The sequence below is a fragment of the Pelmatolapia mariae genome, linkage group LG20 (genome assembly GCF_036321145.2).
Source record: "Pelmatolapia mariae isolate MD_Pm_ZW linkage group LG20, Pm_UMD_F_2, whole genome shotgun sequence".
In the NCBI taxonomy this organism is placed as follows: Eukaryota; Metazoa; Chordata; class Actinopteri; order Cichliformes; family Cichlidae; genus Pelmatolapia; species Pelmatolapia mariae.
In genome coordinates, this window is record NC_086244.1 from 17852669 (window position 1) to 17877367 (window position 24699).

At 38.9% G+C, this 24699-nt stretch overlaps 1 protein-coding gene across 5 annotated transcripts in view; it reads left to right on the forward strand.

The window, feature by feature from the left end:
• Positions 1-5471: 5471 nt before the first annotated feature.
• LOC134618309 (rap1 GTPase-activating protein 1-like) overlaps positions 5472-24699 on the forward strand; it is a 43612-nt gene continuing 24384 nt past the window's right edge. The window contains exons 1-2 of one of the 5 annotated variants that reach the window (XM_063463664.1): positions 5472-5594; positions 15309-15344. In XM_063463664.1, coding sequence (XP_063319734.1) covers positions 5551-5594; positions 15309-15344 — 80 coding nt within the window. In that variant the 5' untranslated portion in view covers positions 5472-5550. The remainder of the gene's footprint in view (positions 5595-15308; positions 15345-24699) is intronic. The other 4 variants (XM_063463657.1, XM_063463658.1, XM_063463659.1 and 1 more) reach the window with 4 other exon arrangements.

A 24699-nucleotide genomic window follows, 5' to 3' on the forward strand; every position in this document is an offset into this window, starting at 1 on the left:
AGGATTAAAAATTACCCTTTAGCTTTTTGACATTTATCCACCGACTGTGGGATTTAAAGCTGACTGGAGCTGGGCCGAGTCTATCTCTGCTGTGGCGAGTCATGTATTGATTACCTGGCATGAAGGCAAAGTCCTTCTCAGTCGCAGGGAACCATCCATCACAGAGCTGCCCCAGACACAGTGGAGAGATAGCATGGCACTGAATATGTACCAATTTAAGTGAAATAAATCTTTCTCGAAAAAAGATCAATGAGCAACATGTCCCTGGGGCTGTTGTGCTCTTCCTCTATAAGATTATAATTGTCTAAAGAAGACACATTGCCATGATTTATTGATCTCATGATATTAGTTATTGGTAATCCCTTTTAAAATTCGAGATAATACCATTTCATGGGATAAAGTCGTATAATGACTCCTGTTACCAAAGATAATGGCCAGTCTCCTGCTAATGAAATTAATAGAAGTGGAACCAGACCAAAGAGCTGCACATAAAGGGTGGAACGTATGGGGCCCATTCACTTTAAGCACACTACAACAGCACCTCTTTTCTTCAGCCCCTTCCACCATAATATCCTGGCCCCCAAACAGCAAGGCTATGAAAGGCCACAGTGTGCGCGTGAGGCTGTTTGCAGCCACTCCCAGAGGCCCGAGGGGCACGTGACCTCAGTGGGAGGAGGATGGGTCAGTGGGCTCGCTCTATTCCTTCCAGTCAGACGGTCGGCAATCATTACTGTAACTTCTTGTTATTTTTGAATGCGTGCTAGAGGAGGCCAAGTACGTCCAGATATTGAACACAGGATGTGAAACTGATCTTTAGAAACTGAAGAAGAAGTGAGACGGAGAGCTGAATTAAAAGTGAAACATAATATTAAATACTACTTAAAGTTTCTTGAAATTATGACAAAGTGAATTGGAGTCATAAACCTTCCTCTGTCTTCTGGCCAGTGATACTTGACAGGTAATTTAAATAAGCCAAAAATAACAAATGGCCTTAAATAAGTACATCTACCTTGCCTGCACCAGCCGTGCACTCTTAGACTCATTAAGCGAAGCAAATAAAATGTAGTAAAAAGGAAACACTCAGATATAAAGCACGGCTTATTCTTCAAAGAAAAAGCTGCCCTTTAAATATTCACTTCCTTCAAATATTTGTATGGTACCCCATTTCCTCCACAAACTCACCCTCTCCAGAGATCCTCGTATATGTGTGCTCTTTGTAAAGCCAAGTATCGGAAAAATATTTACAATGTATACAGCCACCATAGGCAGTTTGTTCATCCCAGTGAAGTATAAATATTGTGGAATGATTAACCTCGTTCTTTCAGGGGCTGTTTGCTCTTTAGCATCTACTGGTTAGTCCTTCTCACCCAAAACATTAATAATTTTATCAACCTCCAATCAATTAAAAAAAAAGATAATTTAAAAGTAAGTATGCCTTCTTTTATGTTACATGTTAAACTAAAGGAAGGCCATAAGAATAAACTGTTAGGCTTGTAGATTGTGAGACATTTAAATTCCATAAAAGGTCATTGGAATAAACAGTTTGCTTTCTTGTTTTTTATTTGAACAAAGTTTTTGTTGAGCCAGCAGTGATATGCTTCACCTTAAACCACATGCTAGTATGTAATAGATTAGATTAGTAATGTTTATTTGGCTTTAAACAAACCCATACATTAAAGGAAATCAAATAAAAAATTATGACCCACTGAACAAAAGCCTTTGCATGTGTTGCTTGTTTAATCAGCATCTGCTTCTCTTTAGACGGGCTCAGCATTTATTCGGGAGCAAATTTCCTGACACATAAAACATAAAGATGAATGAACGATCTTTACCTCTGTTCTGTCCACTCCTCACCCCCTCTTACACCACACACCAACTTGACATCAACATCTGCCCTACTGCTGCAACCCTTTCAACCGCCCAGACTGAAAATAAATTATTGAGATTATGGGGCTGAATGACTGCAAGAGGGAGCATGCAACCTACATTTTCACCTGCAGTACTAGTAACATTCATCATTGTCATTTATTAAAATAACAAGGACTCTGATTTGAACAAGGTAATAATGGATATTTAGATTTTTCAGCCCTAAATTAGAAAATCTACGTCTTACATTGGGACACCGAGGGTCCTTTAGCTGTTTTTGCTGACGGTGCTGTCTGTAGTTTCTCTAAGTGCGACGACAAAGCTATCGGGAAAGGATCTCCTTGTTTTTTTTTCTGTTCTCCCGAGAGTTTTCCTGCCTGTCTTCCTGCCCCTCCACTTCCTTTAAGACAAAAGAGGAGCCAGTGCTTCTCAGAGCTCTGGGCCTTGTTCCTGAGGTGATGTGATTAAAGGCTTCTGTCTGGGCTGCATTCATTCAAATGCATCACACACACCACAGCTGCTGTACTTAATTGAATTGTCGGGGCAGGAGACTGAAGGTAGCAACAAGACTGACAGGCTAAATCAATAGAGTGGTACTTAAATAGACTTGGGCTGTGGCGGTACTATTATAAAGCTGTTTGTTTGTAATTGAACTAATGATTTGATTGTAGATGTTTATGTTTCACGTGATATAAAGATTTTCAGGATGTAAAACACATTCATCAGTCCTTTAGCTGACTACTCATTGATGCAATATTGTGCTGCTCTCATGTTCTGTATTAGCAGATTTTTACTGTATTTTTCTTATTTTTGTTTGGGTTTGTTTTACTTTATTACATTTTAAAATGGGCTTTATTATTTTATCAGCTACTGTAACAGATTTGCCTTTTTAGCATCTGTCCATGATCTGTTAATTAATCACAGAGCAGTTTCCTTGTTCTGTGATCAATGATGTTCCAAGACATTGCTGTTTGGCAGGTAATATCACATTATCCTTTGGGTGAGCGTTATACAAAACACAAGTTTTAACCTGACAAAAGCTGAGGTGGGTGTGTATGTGTGTGTGTGTCACTGGGATGGTTAAAGGCAGCAGTGTTTATGTTGTTGGCCTAATGTTGCCATGAAACAAAATAATATATAAAAACATATAAAGAAGCATAAATTAAGCTTAAAATGTTTTTTTTTACCTGCTTATCTGATATCCCTGCACTTATTTCAGCCACGTTAAATAAGATTCCAACACATTAGGAGCAAAAACGCTCCCTTCTGTAGGTAACAGCTGAAGAATGGCCACACAGTGTCTTGGTGGTTAACACTATGGCCTCACTCAGAGGACCTTACTGTGGAACCTTTTCCAAACCACTTCTTACAGGTGGAGTTTGCATCTTCGCCCGGTGTCTGCGAGGGTTCTCTCTGGTTTCCCTCTCTTCCTCCTGTAGTCCAAAGAGATGCAGTTAGTGGGATTAGGTTAACTGGTGATTCTAAATAGCCCATAGGTGTGAATGTCAGTGTGGAAGGCTGTCTATCGCTCTGTGTTATCCAGTGTCTTTGAAAAACATATAATTCAATTCAATTCAGTTTTATTTACACAGAATCAAATCATAACAACAGTTGCCTGTAAGGTAAACACTCTACAATAATATGAGGTTACAAGGTTAATCGTGCCTTATTTTGACCCAAGAGCCACAAAAACGATATCATTCATTTCCAGAGTTTCATTTTCTGGCAAATACAGTTAAAAAAAAAACAGAAAAGAAATGCATATCACTTCACTTTAAGATAAGCAAGATTACGAATCAGTCATAGTGCCACTCTGAAGCTGAATACCTTGTTGTGTAGGGCTATTGGAAAGCACTCAAAATTTGTTAATAAGCAGCTTTTTGCTCTCTTGTCACCCACTCAGTGTCCAGAGATGCAATTACACCAACAGAGCTTTGTTGTTTTGTCTGCACTTTACAGTTAGCTATAGTTGATATCACTAGAGCAAATGAGTGCAACGATAAATTGTTGGTGTTATCAAGTTTTCTGGAGGAAACCCTGGCATGATTGTAGCCACACAAAACAATTAATATCAGCCTCAAGGTGGCACTAGAGATGAAGTGTCGGGATCAACCAGGTTTAAGTTGCCTTAATTGTGCAAACTGCCGTCCAGCTGTTTTGGAGATTTTTCAGAGACCAACCACCTTAGAGACCCAGGGGGTTTAGCTTGAGTGAGACTCTGTGTCTGACTGTCAAAAAAATCAATTACAGCAACAATCAATATTATTCAATCAAGTCTTTATCAGCCAAAGATCTATTCAGTAAGATAAAGTTAGATTGTCTCGCACATGGCCAAGAGACAAGGTGAAGCCTGCTACCAACAAAGTCAGCCAAGGACTGCTGTAAAATGTTTTTTAGGTAATTGCTGTGCAGAGGAAAGTGGTGATGTAATTTTGGAGAGATGATGTAATTGTCTATCAGCTTCATTGCGCTTGTTTAGTACACCCGTTGATTAATTACGTGCTTCTCTGGTCAGTTACTGGGAGTGCATTGCAGTTAATGTAATGAAGACATCATTGGTCCTTTGGGAGATTAAAGTCTGGTTTGGTGGATTTGACTTAGTTTCCATTTTACACGGTTTCATGCCAAATCAGCTGTTGCCAGCTAAAAACACTGCTTTTCCCATAAACACAGCTACATATGTCCTGCCTAACAGAAATCATGAAAACATCTGTTGTGCTCATCAGGCATAATACAAATGCTTTGGAAGTGAATCCCTCTCAGATAGCTGGGTGACTCTTGTGACTGGAATCCTTCTTTATTCAGTAATCCATGACGGCATTGTTGTCACTCCTGCCAGTTTATCAGATGCAGCAGCCTGCCAAAGGAGAGTCTACAGACAGTCTCCTTTTGTGTCCAGCCTTTCACGTCATTTGATTGACTCACTTAATAGTAAAGCAGCAGAGCTGTGTATTTCATTAACCCTCATTTTGCGTGCATACCGCAGGTGATGGGTGTGCAAGACATGAGATGAATGAACAGATAAGAAACCTGTTTAGAGTTATCACACAGGAGTGACAAGACTCTTAGAATAGGACATCTGTGAAAAATGATGAATTATCTTTCGATCTACTTGTTTGACCAGCTCTTTTCCAGTGACATAAGAGGTGGGAGAACAACTGTTGCTTGACTTGTTTCACAATGCCAAGAGCACCTGTGTGATCTTTGTCTTGCTGACATCATATACAGTATTATTCTCAAGTTTACGTGTGGACTCACTGCTGTCAGAGCTGTGTGCTTATAACTACACAAATTTTAAGTAAAAATAGACATGAAGTGTCTTGTCTATGTTCTTGATGCTAAAGAGAGGGAATACAGATACAGACAGTAAGTCAGCAAAACTGCATCTCTTCCCCTGGTTCCCAGAGGTGACTGGCATGGTCAGCAGCCCTCCCTCTAGCCCCCTCCCACTCGTCCTCCCGCATCCTCTTGCCGTTTCTACCCTGCTTGCGAAGGAGGAGTGCGAGTGAGCAAGGAAGAGGCAGGGCACATCAGCTGTGGGAGTGGAACTCAGACGGCAGGCAAAGAATACAAACACACACATTGACATGCACACGCACACACATGCTCAGTCAGCGTAAGTGACACAAGTGCTGGCTCCATTCAGCACTGAGTAGACTGACTCACAGCTATCCATTAGCCAGCATGCCGCATAGAAAGAGGAGTTTCACTTTTGGAGCCTATGGGGGGTAAGAATGAAAATCCTATTGATTCCTAGATCAGTCATTCATCTTCACAGAGATGGCTATCATGTGTGATTGTATGTGTGCTTGTGTGTCTGTTTCTAGCACCTGCTTTGATGACTCTGCACATTCTGTGTCTGTATTGGTGCTTGCACGTCTGTGCTGCTGGTGCTCTGGAATCCTCTCATTTAAAAAAAGCAAACGAAAAACAGCTTTTGTCATAAATGTCCTGCTTATTAGTTTGATATCTTTCTATTCCAGCCGATACTAATGCTGTTGTTGTTTCGTGATCATTTATTAAGGTATTAGGGTAACTGTTCACAGTAATGGCGAGGTAAAATAAGGTGACAAAAGCTATAAGGTGACAAAATCAATATGTTAAGATTCAAGTTGCTAATTCTATCTATTCCTGGGAATCCATGCTGTTGTAATTGTGCACTATGTTTTTTTCTGTATGAGACTGATTTATTTTCATGTTCGCCTTTGATCTGACATTTTATTGTTTGTCTATGAGGAAAGAAATATGTGCAGTACACTTGAGTGTTTGTCACTGGGCGCTTATGTCCGCAGTGTATTTATTTGGCCCACTTGAGCTTTTACAGAACACTGGGCAGTAGAGTCAGCCAAGAATGTTTTTAATGGTCAAAGAGCAAGTGCCCCAGTGCAACTGCATGCCTGACGGTGAAAGCGTTGTGTGTGTGTGTGCATATGTGTTTTTTGTGTGTGTTTTGAGTATCTTCAAGAAAGTAGAAAACTAGCTGGGACAGTTGCTGCTAGGCTGAGCAATGTATCAATTTTAGCGAGTGGCTGCAATGACAACATCTGCATGTTTGGCTGTTGGCCATTCAGAGGAGGTATGTTTTCAGGGCCTTATCTCGGCCTCCAAGAGCCCCAAGGACTGCAGTCTCCAGGTGTCCTATACTTTGTAGCTTAGCACTGCTTTTTGCTGAATTTGAATGTTCAGTGAGTTGCAAACAAGCTGTGATTTTCCTCTAAGTGAGCTGTTACTAGTGGAAGGGTCAAACGTGTTGATCCACACAACCATATCATATTACCAGTTGTAAATATTTAAACTAGCTGTAGTTTTGTTTTGGGTTTTTTTTCTCTTCAGTTTCAGCTACATGATAGCTGACCTATGATGTGGGGAGGTTAGCCAGATTTGCAGTGTATTTGTCAAACCAACAAGTTAGTTTCATTTAAATTTTCACACAAATTTTAATTTTAATGTTAGAAAACACTCCTCATAAAACAGAAATCTTATGTTTTAGGCCTGTTTTTGCATTTATGCATCACGGTCTGCTACTGCTGCTGTTTAGAGCTGTTCTTACCAACTGTCAAGTATCACTAGTGTGTTCAGTAATGAGCACATTAAGATTTGACACATCCCAGTGAGAAGGTAATGGGGTAGAAAAGCAGCACAGAAGTGAAGATTGTGCTTTATTATAAGTATTTTCACTCTCTGTTTTTCATTTTCAAAAGAGAAAAAATAAAGGAGGAACAGATACTTTTTGGTTTAAATATTTGGTCCCACAACTCTCCCAACTTCTTTTATGAAACTTGGGCAAGAGGCTAAAACCTAATGTAATATAACAAAACCTCATATAGGAGTAAAATCGCAAATTCTAGTCTATATATTTCATTAAGTGTTAAAGCATAATTGTAGCCTTGCCCACTCCATTAGAGGACGTCTAACTGTTCCCTAATCGGTGCATCTCTCGTTATTTTCAGTTAATAGCTAGTGTAGTTAGAGGAGGGGTTTTTTGAGGGAGCACACAGCTGGTAAGATAAACCTATAAAGATGTGAAATGTGTCTATATATCTTTCTACATGTGTACAAAATAAAACACTACAAAGTCAAACCGTTTACACTAACCTTTTGCTATAAGGAGTTCTGGTTCTTAACAAGTAGGCTGATATGTTTGCACTCGTTATCCCCAGTTTGTCACGATCATAGAGTGGAGCATTGATTGAAGACAGTGAGAAACGTAGACCTGCTCTTGGTATAAAGCGAAACGTGTGCTTTTTCTGGTTAGCGTTGTCTTTGAATGCACTGGCATTTCAATAGGTCAGGGTGACTGCTAACATTAGGGAGTAATCTGTAAGACACTCTCATCCCTGCATCCCGTCGACATTCACTTAGGTGAACATGATCCCTCAGTTTTCAGCAGATTATTCTTTCTTTGACACAGCATGCTCATAATTTTAGAAAAAAAATGGCGGGGCCACTTAATTTAGGTGTGATTATTTACCTTTGGTAGGTTATGGCACCCACTTTCTTTCTCTAAATTTCTTTTACTGAATACAGAAATTACCAGATTTTCACATCCTTTAATTTGAGTTTTTGGAAGTATTCCTTAGTACTGTTACACACAGGACATATGTTATATGTTACATATACATATGTTTCTGTGTGTGGAATAAACACAGAGCCATGACTTGTTAAATGAACTGAATGCTCTCCCAATAAACCCATTGACAACAGCTTTAGGCAGCCTAAACAATGATGCTGTATGTTGAAGTGTCCCATTGAAAGACTGGAAGAATACTTCTCAATCCTGTTCAAAAACAGCTGAATGGAAAGACAGGCACTGTTTTGCAATCTGAGCAGACCTCAGTTGCAGTACATATTCTCTGGTCAGCTGATTTGAAACTGCCATTTCTTCAAGTAAACAAGCCCACATACCCTTTGGAAAAAATGTTGTTTCACAGTGTGAGATAAAATACTTCACAATAACAGCATGATTAGCAATCAGTTCTAGTTCAGCAGTTGAAGCTGGAGCTGGCATCATCAAAGAATCTACCATAACCTTCAAGCATATTGTTATTGAAGTGGTCTGAGAGGGAAGTAGACACCTGCACCTCATCTGGGGTCAGTTTTTAGTTCTTAGAAGATCTAGTCTGTGAGTGAAAACGTTGAGCAGTCATGTCTTTTCTAAAAACAACAGGTATACAGTGTAAAGTATAATAATGCAGATGTGGCAGCACATCTTTAACCTACTAAAGTTTTTTTCAGTCCTGTGATAACAAAACACAGCACTGACCGTTAGACTATGAATCATGTGCTGATCTCCCCGCTCATCTCGGGGGGCTTAAAAAAAGAGAGGAGAAAGGTGCAGGAGGAGGGCTGACACCGTTAACCTTCTTTTTTTTTAAACTTGGTTTCTCTTCCTGTTTCAGCTTTAACATAAAAAGGGTTTATTTTAATGAAAGTAGCTGTTTTTCATACTTTGTGCTTCTTGAAAGAAAAAAACAGCGGCTTTTATCTCTGATTTTCGATGATCAATTGTCTAAAGCATGTTATTTCAATTTTAACCGTGAACAATGAGAAGACAATGTAGAGGAGCTGATTTTGTTTGACAAAAGCAAATGTTTGCATGAAAAAGATGATTACACTGCAAGGCAGAGCTACTTGAGAGCAGGAGGCCATTCAAGTACCGAAAGGGCAGTGGCAAAACAAATAGGAGCTGCAAGGCAACCAGAGGGCTCTTCAGTGCCTATGTTCTCATATCACCTTGCATATTTACTCTGACATTCTCATTCACATCCACAATGACGAGCCATCTGCAGAGAACAACTGAGAGGGAAGAGACTGACAGAAGCACTGTTAATTATCTAATGTTCACAACATTACCACCAAACTTCAACTTATTAAAAGACCAAGTTCAAACAGGTATGCTGCTGAATCTTAGCCCACTGAGAGTTCTTATCTATATCAGATATTATGACATCCTCATGTTGCCTAACAACCAGCTGCAAATGGGCTAAAATGACCCATGTGAACCGTTGATGCACCATTTTCATTTCACGAAAATGACATCTGATTCATATCCTTAAAACTTGGATTATACGTCATATATTATGACACCATTATGTTGCCTGACAACCACCTTGGAACATACTAAAATAACATTTATATAGTGGAAAAGGTCCCAAAAGGCTTAATTTTTGTAAGTTTAAAAAAAGAACCTGTAACATCAGGCATGTACTGGTCGACTGAAGAAACAACTGGAAAGGATCTAATTTTTCTGTAAATCGTGTTAAATCTGAACCTAAAGGTTATCTGAAATACATGCAGGGCTACAAGTGTTGACCAAATCCGATTGTTGTGATTTTGGCATAGATAATTGTGCGCTCTTTATGTAATCAGTACAGCTACTCCAACATGATGCAACTAAAAAATAACTGAGAGAAACATAGAACACCACACTACAACTACATGAAATTAAAGATAACTGAACAAGTCTGCTATACTTGACTGGTAAATAAAAGGCTTGTCATGTGTTTTGTTTGTGTGGTAGATGTTCTAAATATTTCGCTACCAATGTGTCTGTTTTCACATACACTGTATCTAACTGTACTGTAGCTAAATGGGGACATTCAGCCACTTTGCGCTGATTAACGTGGGCTGAATGAGCCCATTGACATGAGCTCATTCAGCCCACACGGGGCTGAGATACAGTACAGTGTCTAGATCTGGTCACGTTCAGCATTGTTTGACAGTGTTTCTCATCACTACCCTAGCTGTTATTTCTGCTTAAGGCCTTGTGCATCTCACTGAGTATATTTTTGAGTCCACTTCATATCCTGAAGGATAATGAATCGCTAAATTTAGAGTTGGATATAAGAATACTGTATGTCCTTGTGTAGGTTTTAAGGGCAGAAAGACCTTATTCAGAATAAAGTGAATAGGCTCACATTCTGCATTCATCCAGTCATCTACGTTTCTTTAGTTTTGGTGGATAAATAGTGGCATGTTGCTTAAGTGGAACACACTTTGCTACAGACTGAAATCTCTCCAAAACTTTTTGATGGATTTTCACAAAGTTTTGAAAAGATGTTATTTATGAAGCCTTTGGTAAGCCCCCAGCTTTTTATTTTTTATCTTGGCAACAAAGGACTGAAATGAAATTTGCTACACCCTCAGGATGATTAGTATTTATGTTAACATCAGCTGATGGCAGTTAACCTCAATACCAGCCCTAATCAGCCGATTGCTCAGCTGACACCCTTCCAACTGGTAAATCTCATATAGAGTGCGCTATTTAAGTTGCTTTAGAGTCCTTCCAGTTGCTGCACTTTAATAGTAACTCACCAGCTGCTCTCCCTGCTTCAGGCCCCTCATGTCTGCAGATGGCTGTGTAGCCAGGTGTAATCTCCTTTCTGAAATAATGTTAATCGAATATAGCCTTAGTTACATTCGCTGACTGTATCTTAAAGGGCATTTGAAAAGTGAAGCTAGTGCAGAAGTGCTGTAAACATGTATTCTTTCCAGTGGCCTGAAGAGGCTGATTTTTCTAGATACATAAGAAATCTGCTTATGTAAAAGTCTATGTGATAATAAAACCTTAGCTCGCTAAGCTCTGTCCTCATGAGTTTCAATTGCAAGATTCATTTAATACAGCTACATCACTATGGTCCCTGTCAGAATCACAATGAACCAAATAGCAAGACTTTCTTTTAAAAAGCAAGTTTTGGGTTGTTTTTTTTTGCTACCACATGAGCAAACAGTAGTCCTGGGTTTCTTAGTCACATCCACACCTGACTAATCACTTTGGGTTTCAATGTATCAAGAGTGCAACTGTCAAACAGCAGCACATTAATCACAGTGGATATCAACCCTTTAGTACAGTCTGTGGTTATACTCAGTATTTACTGCAACTAATCAAATGTTACCCTGATATCACGTTAACAAGGTGTCGTCTTTATTCAACAGATAATAGGTTAAGATGGTTAAGATTTGTGACATTTTTACTTCTGTTTTAATTGGAGAATATTAAGCGAATACTGTCAAAGGACTTCAGTTATTCCCAACTCCTGCAGGGTGAACTGGGCGTAACACTGCCCATGACTCCATCAGAATTTACTGCAGCCATAGGGAATTAGAATAATTTCTGTGTAAGCTGGAATCACTGGGATCATGTTTTTTAGCATTAGTAGAAGCAAAATCTGTTCCTACAAATGACTCTTGTTTAAAATGTGTGTTTTAAGGTACTGACTAACAGCACTGGCCTTATTCTTCATCATTATGCATTCATTTCCTAAGAACATTAATCCCAGGGCTATTTTCCAGTTTCTTTTCTATCAGTATGTTGTTGTTGTTTTTTTTCTGCTGGTGACAACTACTGTTGGGATGTTTGTGCTTGACCCCTATCTCGATCATGTTAAATTTACAGTGCATCTCATATTTAAGATATAGAATTAAAATTGGAAGAACATGCTAATGCAGCAGATTTGTAGCTGAACAACATACTTCTTTGCTTTAAGCTGGATTTCCTCCAGTCTAACTCCCGAGCCTTGTCTGCTGACCTACTTGCCACCAGCAGTGTTGCTGACTTTTATATACATACATACACCACTGGCTTAAGTTAATTCTTTGTAAAGAAGTGAAGGAAATGTTTAAAAGTTTAGCCAGAGATGAGAAGAAATTGCAAGCTGTAGTTAAACTCAGATTAAGTTGAATTAACCAATTGTTGAGCGTGACAGCCGCTGACACAGTGATGACCTCGGGTTTCTGAGACCCGCCTTGAGACTCCTTCATCCCTCCTTGATGTTTGTTTCCATGGTAACCCATTTGTGTGTATGATACCTAGCTGAAAGCATACAGGAAACATCTCTCTCTCTCTTTTTTTTTTAGAAAATCAAATCAAAACAAGGCTATCCACAGTCTTTTCACAGTGAGATTTGAATGTGCAAAATATGACTCATGACACAAAAATGCATTAGCACAGCCATATTTATTATAGTCCACTTTTGTCCTCTCTAACGGTGACAGAATATTCTTTGTTTTGCTGTTACGGCTGGGATTTTTTCACCACTGACTGTTGTCTTGCCCGGTACATCTTTACTTTATTTTATTTACAGACAGTCTTGTACAATTAATAGAAATGTGATTTTCAATAGTGTTATACCATATGCATAACAAATAGTAGTGTTTTGAATTGCTTTGAGTGTAATAATGTTAGTATGTTCAGTCAGTTGGAGACTTAAGAAGATCAGATTCAGTTTTTCTTGTTTCCTGTCTAAACCATAACAGCTCAGAGTCTTTGGTGTAAAGCAAAATCCCTACAGAATCTATCCCATCATATTCTTTCCAGCACAGGACAGCAAACATGTTAATTTCATAATCAGTAGGTTTGACATGTCTGTCATTCCTCTGTCCCGGTTCGTCTGTAGGAGGTCTAAGCTGCTGGGTGCCATGTTTTGTGGTCCAGCTAAGGTGAAGTTTGATTTTCAAATGTTCTGTATTTGTTTTGGACTCTCTGGTTCGGAGCCTTTTTCCAATAATCTCGACACACCCTGGTTGATTTCATTTTATGGGAATTCCATGAAACCTGAGAACCTGGGTGAGCAGCACAGGATGAGGTTGAGGAAAATGTTATTCTTAGTGATGCAGCACATACGAAAACAACTTTAGCCGCTTCACAAGAGCACAGCCGATGGCTCATAAGCCCTATTCTTCTCTCCTAAGGACCAGTATGAATTCCACTTAAGATGGAGCGCTGATTTATCTACAGACACGTGTCTGTTAGGCTCGGTGAAATCAACACTGGTGGTAGATTTGAGATAAAACGGCACCACAAATTCCATCTGGGTGCCATTATCTGTCACTTGAAGGCCTGGGGCTGAAAATGATGAGTGATCTTCTGCACTGAGGAGAATCAGGCGAGAACCTACTGTAACAACACAAGTCTGTTAATTCGTGACTCCACAGTGCAATGAACAAACAAACCCCCCCAGGGCTTGTTTCCTCTCAGTAAGGCAGTTTTCTAAGAAGGAGGAAGCTTTAGGCTTTCATTTAGTTTTTGAGAACTTCTCATAAAAAAAAAGAAAAGAAGAAGTACTATTTTTTTTAAACCCTTGGTCCTTAAATTACCTCATTGGGGATTTTTTGGTAATCAATGAAGTGAAGAGATCTTTTTATATGAATGGAAACTGGACTTTCTTCCCCAGAATGATTTCTGAGCTGTATGCTCGTGATTTTTGGCCTATGACTCTTAGTATGACATGTTTAATCAGTCTTTTCCCTTTTTACAAGACTTAAATATCTCAAACTGATGGATTGTCATAAATTTTTATATAGACATTTATGGTTCTCACCACCAGGTTGACTTTTTTTTTTTTTACTGTTAGTGCAACATGTCTATATGCTGCTGAATGGTTATGATACTGTATTGAGCCATTCATTTTTTCCTAAATATGAATAATAAAACTAGTATTATGTATGCACTTATCTAGTAATATAACAATTTAACTAATATAGCACATGTAATGAGTTTGACTTTACAGTGCCACCATCTGGTCAAAATTAGTATATTTTTAATGCTATTCAACAATATCTGCTACAGCTCTAATATTCTCCTCACCTTCAGCTGAAGTTTGTAGTTAGTGTTAAATGCTAAGTAGCAACCTGAGGCATTATACATTATAAGAGCGAACATGGTCAAAATGCTAAAAATGCCCATCTACAGCTTCACAAGGGTAGCTACTGTGGCATGGTCGTTTTCTGTGTGCTTTTCTGTTTTTCAGAGAGCAAGAGTCACTTTCCAGAATTGCTTGCTCCTCTGGGTGTTGCTGTGCCATGCACACTAATCATCTCCACGGAAGGATGAGTAAGAGTTCTAAACCATGGTGGCCTTATTGGCAGATACAGAGTGCAAGCAGGCAGAGACCCAGCTCGGGGTTTCGGGATGTCTCCTTTCTGTGTCATGAGAGACACAGTCAGCAAGGAGGGGGAAAATCGATCGCATTATTGGCTCATTTGTATTTAATTTGCACCGTCAGGTGGTGTATCATCTTTAGCATGTAAGAAAGCATGTAAGATAACATATTATATAAAAAAGGTATTCTTTCTTACTCTTTTCTAACCACACAAGAGGAATATCTGCAGCGTACTCACCAGAACCAAATATTCACCTTTTAGACACTAAACTTAAACGCTGCAGCCTGAGAAAAGCTGTAGTTTTTTGTTTGTGATGTTTTCAGATTACAAGTAGAGTAGAAGTAATTGGTCTTTTTTGTGTGTGTCTTGCGATTAAAATATTGCCACATGGCCTTGATTATCATGATGAATATCTTTCTGTCTGATGAGCAGAGCAAGCCCAGTTTGTTATTAATTGCACGTTAGGATTAATCTTCTGCTGCACGCACAGTGCCATCTTTTGGCAAAAACGGGTTTCTACATTCTCATCCCCGGAGTTCCCAACCCTGCGTCATCTGGTTATTGTTTCCAGTGATTACTCCTGCTTAAATCTGTTTATCCAGAGTATGTAAGGACAGATGATAGTTTATTTTGGAGTGACAATGTGCACTGAGCCTGAAAGTGTCGATTTAAACTGAAACATGATTCACTTTGTCCCAGAAAACACCAGACTAATAATCATTCCTTCATTCTGGGAAATGATGCTTTAACAGATGGCAGGAGTTATTTCAGGGTAACCCAGCTTGATGCATAATCAACCTCTTTCACTTCATTGAACTTTTTTTTTAAGTGCACTTTAAATTAATCTGAGTAAACTTGCAGGAAGGCAAATGAATGGAAACTACATGTACCTGTTACTAGGTATTATATTCCTGTTTGTTTTTAGACTTTTGAGTAATTATTTGATATAAAGCTTAAAATATATCAAATGTACTTGTTTTTAGGAAATGCCGACATAAGCACATTAAATTAAACATATGTATTTGGGACTGTAACAGCTGCTGTTTGTTTTTGTTTTTCAGAGTGGACAAGACATTCTCCAAGGCCAGAAGCTTATGGTACGTGTTCCTTCTGTAATAAATGACATTCCTTTAGTTTCAATAAGCAAACACAGCCAATTAAAGTTAGAAATCTTAAAGCTTTCTTATGTTGATGATCATTGTCATTGACTCACACCAGCTTTGTGATTTTTAAATGTGCGAATCAATGCAGTGAGTAGAGTTAAGTAAGATGAATGAGCCTGTAAAAGTTAGAGCAGATGGACAGCAGCGGGGAAACAGATACCCAGTCCGCCCTGCCATCTCTGCAGTGCTGGCAAGGTTGGAGTGCTGCTGCGAGTGGCACATGGAGAGAGGCAGGGATCTGAGCATGCACACCTCCTGCCACTGCAGATACACGACACCATTTCTGAAAGCTTTTAGGTGTGGTGGCATGAGTGTCTGGCCCTCATCCCCCTCTGTCTGAATGCAGCACATTAAACAGTGCTCCACCATAGTATCATCCTGCCTTCCCTCTGGAATACAAATACAGGAGGATATCTTTTACCAGCCAGGCCTGCATTACTCAGCAGTGGCTGAGCTTGTTTGCACAGGCTGTCGTCCGGCCATCAGCTGCTGCTGCCTGAGACAGAATGATTGCACCTCTTTGTAAAGAAGAAGAGTAAACTCCGGACCAAAATAAAGATGAAGAGGAGGATCTAAAACAGGACACAAAAGCAGCACAGGAGATAAAAGACTTCTGGGCGTGAAGAGGAGGGAAGGAGGGGGAAGGAACTGACTGGATGAGGTGACGCTGCAAATAGAAAATGTGGGGCCTGCATTAGAAAGCCAAGATACGATAATACAAGTTCATCAGTCATACTCGTTTTAGGGCAATCACAATCTTCTTCAAATCAGGGAATAATTCAGCACTGCTTGAAAAATTTGGTGCAGTGTTTAAAGCTGCTTTACATTAACATCACTGGTTTTACCCATCTTTTATCAGCAACATTGGCGTTGCCTGGATAAAGCAACTGTGAAAGTGCCATCTGACAATCTTTTTTTGAAATCAACAAGCACTGACAGTTCATGCATCCAACTGTATGTTGGACATGACTGGAAATCTGAGCTGTAAACTGTAAAAAATCTGGCAGCAAAACTTTAACAGAACTCAGCAAAATGCCGTGCTCACCTTTCCGAATCGGAAGGCCAAGAAAACTCTGGTGAGTTTCTGATTGACTTGACTTTAGATAATGCTGATAAGAACTGCATGATTCCCCAGCCGTTTGGGAAACAGATTTTAATATACATACACAGGATTATCCTTATTATCCTTCTGTTGTATTCATACTGTTTACAATATAGATCCAATGAGTAGGTAGAATATTCTGTGATTCATGACAGGAGAGCTGGCCTGATGCATTTAATATCACTAAGTCTTAAGATGAAGTCCTTCCACACTTGCTGCTGATTAAATCTTAAATGATCATCTTTCATCTGGTCATTGTGGGTCATACACAATAAACTCATGATCCTCAAACCCAGTTTCCACACTCTGCGGGGGAGGCTTGTAATTGGTGATAATCCTGCCTTGCTAAGCTCCCTCGATGGGACGCAATGGGAGAGAAGGGTTAGTGTGGATAATGGCTATACTGAGATGTTGTATAAGAGTATCTCTCCTCTCTCGACTGAGCACATGTGAACATACATCCAAGTAAAAAGTGCACTCTGCTCTCCTGTCCCTGGAGCAGCATGGATTATTGTAGCAGGCTGTGGGTTGTATAACTCACTGCCCATTCTTTAAAACAAACCACAGATCCCACTCTCTCATCCATGCTTCAGCTCACCTGACCTTCATGCTGGACAGGTCTGCACTTTTGAACCACCCTTAGGTGCCACTTTTGCTGGCAAGAAAAAAAAAATCAGGCTAGAGAGCACTGGTCTTTGCTTGAAATGTGGAAAGAAACAAAAGGAGTCTTTTATTCTTGCCCATTAAACAAGCTTTGTTTCCTGCAAAAACAGTCTTTAAATGCATCTCTAAGACTTCTCTTAGATTGACAAGCTTTTCACACTCATCAGCTATAGGGCAAAGCTTTATCTGCATTCTCTATAAATCTGAATTTAACATGAACATGAAAGGGATAAAATTATATTTACATATTTTTGCTCTGGCTTGCAGTGTCATTTATTCATATAGATTGTTTCAGTGTGAGAGCTATTAGCCATAAAGATGTCTGCCTTCTCTGTATATAGTAAAACTAAATGGCATTTCCCATCCCTCCCTTATATTGCACCAAGAGAACAAAATACAGAATAAAAAAACAACAACAACAACTCAGCAGCCATGTCTTATGACCTAGTTCCTAAAAAAACATCTATAAACCTTGTTGTAAGCAGTTCCATGTAGGAACTATTTTCTCTATCCTGTACTACAATTACCAGCTGTATCAGTGTGCAAATGCACATGTGATGGGAGGCTCATGGTAGTCATTGGGTGACGGGATGTAAACAGTCTCAGATAAATTATAATGTAGTTCAGGAGACATAAAGTAGTGCCTACATGAGACTACTTGCAACAAGGTTTAAAGATGATTTTGAGTTGTAAAACTATTTTTATAAATTAAAACATTTTATAAAAAGGGGCAACTCAATCTAAAACAATCTAGATCAATAAATAGCATAAATTAAAGATAGAAAAAATGTATATATTTGATTTCAAGCTGCCCTCTTGAAATGTATAAGATGATTTTTTCAGCACGTGAAACATGATATGCAACTTGCAGAAGTTTGATTCTCGAGCTTGAGGATTTTTATATAATAATTTAATGCTCGGTATTTTTTGACCTGTTTGTTGAAGTTACTTTGTAAGCAAACTATATTGGACTTAAATTATCATTTCAATATGAGTATTTCGTATGCATATTTAACAAAACAATGGACCCTTGTTGTGTGTTTGTTGTCTTTTGGTTCCCTTATTGTTAGCCCTCTGGTGGCCAAAGTTAGTAGTGCATAGTTTTAGCACTTAATTAATGAGCCCGTAAGTCAGGTAAACAAGTGTACTGGATGGGCATCTGTGCATGTTTTCCCCCACGGTGATCAATCTGCTTTTTACTGTTTTATTCATTTCTTCCTTTCTGCTGAATGACCTTGCTATATATTTCCAATTGTTTGATGTGCGTTCCTATTCTATTTTTATGATGCTTTCTAAATCCTAGGCCTATTTCATCCCTGCTGTCTTTTTGGGGGAGGTTAGCTTGTAAACAGTTAAGAGGTGTCATTGTAAACACTCCTCTGTTTGTGTACACTGATTTCCCAAGAGATGTCGCTCCTCATCATCGTCTGACTGTCTCCTTTGCACATGCGCTCACTGCTGCATTGTGAAAACGGTCTCGGTGTCAGCTTGCTTGTGCACGCTCATCCATGTATGTCAAGCCGAGTCGTCTGGAAAAGCAGACATACTGGGAGAGCAAACTGTCAAGGCCGATCAGACCTGACTGTTTCTCTGTGTGTCTCCTGCTGTCTGACCTAATATAGCACCGAAGTGACAAGCTCACCCCTGGTTCGAACCACCTCAATAATCCAATTCCTAAAATGTCATCCACCATCCAGGCCCAGCAGAAGATGTCTTATAAAAACATAAAGCTCAGAAGACAGCCGGCTGCTGAAGGTTGAGACGAGTCCCAGGCAACTTTGACTTGACATTTCCCGTTTTGCTTTATCTGATTCGTTGAGATTTTCAGTACTTAGTTATTCCTCCAGCGATTTTAAAGTTCACTTATTTGCTTGCAAGTTGCTTTGCTGCAGTCACACTGTGTAAGACAGGAGTTTAGGTATGAAAATGGCAGGAAAGGTTTTAAAGATGTGGGGCCTGTTTATTGACAGATGTCATGCAGAAATGATGAGCTAAGCCAGTGGGAGGAGGAGGCTGACTCAAGGATTTTCTATTCTCTTCCTTCCTTCTGCCTTTTCTTTCCCAGGCCTAACAAATCTTGCATGATCTGAAGTTTTGCGAACAAATTCCTGATTGATAGGATATTTGTACACTTAACAGATAAAACCGTATGAAGTTAGGTATCATGGACTACACTAGTAACTCCAATATGTCAAGCACAAAAGAGCATAAAAGGACACTAGAGTGACCTTCTGTTGTAGAAAAGGCACATCTGCCTAATTGTGATTTCCCGGAGGGCTTGTTTCTAAGGAAATCTGCACAGTGACATTGTTAGAGATAAGGAAGCTGAAAATCAGGACCCATTGGTAGAGAGAACATCCTTTATTCAATACCACCTGCTATACCTGGCCTTTTATTGCTAACTGAATAGGGCTAGCTATGAGGGAAAGTGTAGACTCAAGAGAAAGAGCCTCCTCGTGCATCAGATTCCACAGACATTTTATTTCCAGATTTATTTCGTCTGTAGCTTTCGATTTAACAAAGGTTTTGAACCTTTTGAAGTTTTCAGTATATATATATATATATTTTTTTTTACCACCATTTGTGTTCTAGTTTCTTATTAGGAACTGCTGATTAGGATTTCCTTATCTGCCTTTTTGTATAAAAGGTCTTTTAGAGGTACAGTTCCCTGGGGAATGGAAAGCTTCTCAGACTTATCTGCTTTTTAAATTTTGCCCAGTATTTGCTTGGCACCAGAAACCGGTTCGCAAAACAGATTAGGGAAATTCATATGTTTATTTTTGTTACTTCCTTCTGGCACACAGATTAAGACACAAAGCTGACTCATAAGATCGTTTGTATTATGTTACATATTTTTTTTTAACATAACCTCCAGCAAATTAACATATTTTTTTCCAAGCAAGTCAGAAAGTCAGATCTTTTCATCTGGAAAAATTGCTTCTGAGTGAGAAATGACTTTACACCAGAGATAATCATCCTGCCATTTGTTTGAGTAGTTCAAATCAGTTTAAGGGGGTTGGGGAGGGTGTCCTTGGGAACACAGCCATTTCCAAGGACTGTTTGTGTTGTAATTCCTTGTGTCTCTGGCTGTTGGAGGACTTGTATGTGCATTTGAGCAGGTCAGGTTACTTCTGTACTGTACTACTCTTCTTTATCATCAGTGTTATATTGATATATAAGAAACAAAACATCACGGCAGAATGTGGTTGTTGGGTCTGTGTCATACATTTATATGAATATAAATTTACAAAGACGTGTGGTGCAGTTGATAAATGACTTGTCCTGTGAGATTGTAAACTGTGTGTACAAATTAAATGAGATCAAACCTCTGGCTTTAACTATTGTCATCACAAAAAGACACGTTGTATATTATCTGCTGTGTACCAAGCAGCAGTTCAGCAAACTTGTGAAGATACAGGAATATATAATCAAAAAGAACTGAGCATATGTTTCCCTCAAGCTTTTTGCAAATACCAAAAATATAGCATAACAGCAGGTTAAATAATTGCTGTCCTTTACATTTTGAAGTAAAAGTCTTAGTAGCCTTAGTAGCTTCTCAGTCTTCCATGTCATGGTATTCTGGCGTTGAAGGCAAATACACTTCTTTTTTAGATTTTACCACTCACCCAAAAGGCTTTTTCACTTCTAAAAAACTGATGAAAATACCCAGATATTTAGACTCTAGCAGTATTAAACTGCAGGTGTGACTCCTCATCAGCTTTAGAACTGAAAAAGCCTTTTGAATGACATGTGAAATGTATTTAAGAATCCAAGGAGGAACTCCAGCTGTCTTCAGCTCGAATGCTTAAAATTGCAAGGGAAACACACTGTCCTTCAACAAGACAACTTATAATTGCATAAGGATAAAATTGCAGAGCTGCGTAAGGACTTAAGGACCATGTACAGGATTATGCCTCAGGAACAGAGTGTAACTCCTGTGTTTTCTCTCCGCTTATTTTTGTGTTAATTTTTGACCTTTAACTTTTAGGTTTTGACTTTTATATCTTGAGTTTTATTTCAGTCTGAGTCCCGCCAAACTACTTCGTTATATCCCAGAAACAGTTGTGGTTTAGGTTACAGTAGAGCTTTTTACAACATTAACCACATTAGAAGATTCTCCTTCATTTTCTGGGTTAACAGGATGACTCGTCCATACAGTTAATGACACATGAGACAATTTGACTAGAAATGTTTTTGTCAACCATCACAAACAAATGTAATTCATGAGAAAACCTGTTTGTTTTGAAATACATTTAGAATAAGACAGGGTTTTTTTTTTTTTTACATGCACAGTATTTTTTACAACACAGTATGCTCTGTGTTGGTTCAAAGATGCTATAATATCTGAATCCAACATTAATATAGCAGCAAGCAGCTATTTGCTCATTAGATACTTAATGGAGCATCTTTCACAGAAAATGATGTCACACTGTTCTGTTTTTTTGCTGTTTTATGTCTTTATGGCCGACTCATCCATATGTGCATGTTAGTGGATCTGAGTTAATGTGAGTACCTGGAAATGTGTTGGCATTCACCAAATTTATAAAGATACTAAGGCTGACCTCTTACAGCACATTTGGAAAGTAAAACAGCAGAGCTTCGTGTGAGAGTTTCTGCTGTTATTTTGTTATTCTCCTCTGCTCTCTGTTTCATCCTAGGGATGTGTTATGAAACCAGATTATTGGCTTAGAGGGCTATGTTGAACTTAAAGTCAGAGTTTCCTGTGTCACGAAAGTAGCTTTCCTTTTATCTGACTATATCACTGCGGTAACTTATGCTGAACATGTGTTTAAATCTAAAAACAGCTGGAAAACCTTTTCGCAGATTCTTTCATTTACATCATGTTTTAATTGCAACATATATTATCTACTGGGGCAATATATTTTATATAAACATCATCATAGGCGTTTGCAAGTATTAATTTAATGAAGCAGAAAATGGATAGCTATCATTATTCCTAATTCTAATCTGCTGCTAATTCTCTTTTACACTGCTAGAGTTGCAGAACACAACACACCAAAATCACCTGTTCAAGCAACAAAATGCCCAAAACTTCACTTTGACAACAAACTAAAGCAATTTCTACGTGTCCTTAGGCTCAAACATTAGGCTGTGGTACAGTAACATGTAATGTTTCAGAGCTCTAATGTGAACCTACACCTTAGAAATAAACAGCAGCACAGAGAGCCAAACTTGGCAATAAAGCTGTTAACTTGAATTAAAATGTTTATTTTACCACTCTGTGCAATAAGGTGCAAGATTAACAATTTTCTGCAGCATTAATCTTATCATCATCATCTGATAATGTCTGATTGGAGCAGGCTGCACTCACAGGGATCGTTTCATGTGGAAGAGTCACACGACCTTGGAAAGGGCCCATGGTTTTTGTGAGCTTGAAGCAGAAAGCCCGGCTTAACAGACAAAGTCGTTAGCTACCGTTCTGCTAACCACGTTCTCCAACTGTTGTTTTAGGTTTTGTTGAGCAAGCTAACACAGAGAAAGCCTGGCTGAGCTGAACTTTGTTTGTAGAATGGAAGTAGAGGAAAGTTAAGAAGTGCAGTGAAAATGCTTCTCAACAAGCATGATTTATGATGTCAATAATAATAATCTAAAAGGAAACAACCTGATACTTGACAAAAAAAACAAACAAAAAAACACCTCCCTACTTCATTTGCAACTCACAAAAAAGGGCAAGGGCTAATGGCTGGTTTTTTTTTACTGTTTTTTGAGTGACAAATGAAGTAGGGAGGTGTGGCTCATGCTGGCCGAAGACGGGAGTGCTCTAATGAAACATCCAGCTCTGAATGTTGTGTACGTACATCACCTTTAAGAAAGACTATGTTATTATTATAATTAGGTCATATTTACTGTTTACTCTGCATCTAACTGGGACACTTAAGCACAAAGAGTTTCATGTCAGGAGAGAATAACAACTTGAATAAGTTCACATCTCATAGCAGCTTTATTCCCCCACCCTCTAATATAACCTCATTACCCACTTAAAATGCTGTATAATTATCGAACCACATCACAATCATAGTCACAGTAGGGTTCTGTAGAGGTATACTGCAGCGATATCATTATAGCAATGGAAAGTTTCCTCAAAGTTGAGTTGCACTTGGCACTCCTACTTTGCCTTGCAAACAAATTATGTGCTTGATTAAACAGCCAATTTGTTTAAGAGTGATGGGAGGCAGGGTTTAACATATCCAAAAACAGCACGAGAACACTCCGACATTGTGCCGCAGGAACTCTGATGAAGGATTTCTGATAGACTTTGATTCTCAGATTTTGGATTTAATATTATATCACAACAACTGATTCTTACAAGACGCCACATGGGAGACTAGGACTACTGTGGAGGTTCGCACCATTATAATATATCTCTTTGCAGCCCTCCATAACAGTCCCAGTTTCTCATGTGGCCGCTTGGGAAAATTCATTGTCCGCTTCTGTTTTACCAGTTAACACAGCTGATGAAGTAAAACATTTGACATAATTCACCACTGAACACACTGAACTGTATTATATATTTAATATTAATATCTATGTAGACAGTCTGTTGGAGATATGCCTTCAGTCATTCGTTCAGTGCTGTTTTGTGAGTACTTCTTACAGCTCAGTGCTGTTTACAGTCCCTGCCCGCCCTCCTGTTCTACCCCCCTGAGGTCGACCACCACTAATTAAATCGCAACCTGTGGGAGACATACTTGTTATGCATAAATAACAATTAATTCAAATTTCCGAAGAGCAGCCATCTTGCCTGCCGGAGACCTCAGACGTGTAACTGATGTGAAATGCTTCTGTGATTAAACCTTTAGCTAGCCTTTTAGGTCACTAGCAGGTCACACGTTGCCTCCAACACACATCATACAGATTACAGTCTTAGCTGCGTACAGGGCATACTTTGCTAAGCATGGTGATGCACATTTACATTATAAGAGGTTTAATATTTTGTTGTATAAATAGAAATATTAATAGAATAATGAAACCTGCATCAGGAATAATGAACATCCTGTGGGATTTACAGGATTCACTTAGCTCTGGGATTATTTGATTTTATGTCTCAAAGGATTTTGGATTATTATCAAACTCTTCTTGGTTGAAAAATAGCTGAAAGTGAGATTGGAAGAGAGAGGGTGTGGAAGATGAGGACATTTTTTAGCGCAGCAGCAATTCTCAGAGGACGTGATATGGGGGTAGGAGAGCAGTGACCACAGGCCATTTCAGCAGCTAATGGGATGGGAATCCCTTGCAGTTTGGGTCAGTTACAGGGTATTTACTGATTCTGCTGAGGATGCTAAAGCAGGAAAGATGCAGTCAATTTAAAAACAACTATCACTGTCCACAGCAGATTTTTTTTTTTTTTTTAAAAAAAAGCTCTTTGTGGCTGTAAATTTTTTCCGGTTCTACTATTTTCTTTGTCAGTATTTGGTGTTCAATTAGGTCTCAAGCTGTCATATGCCCTTCATCTGATTGAAATCTGATCGAATAATCTGTGTTAACATCATGGTAATCAGATTT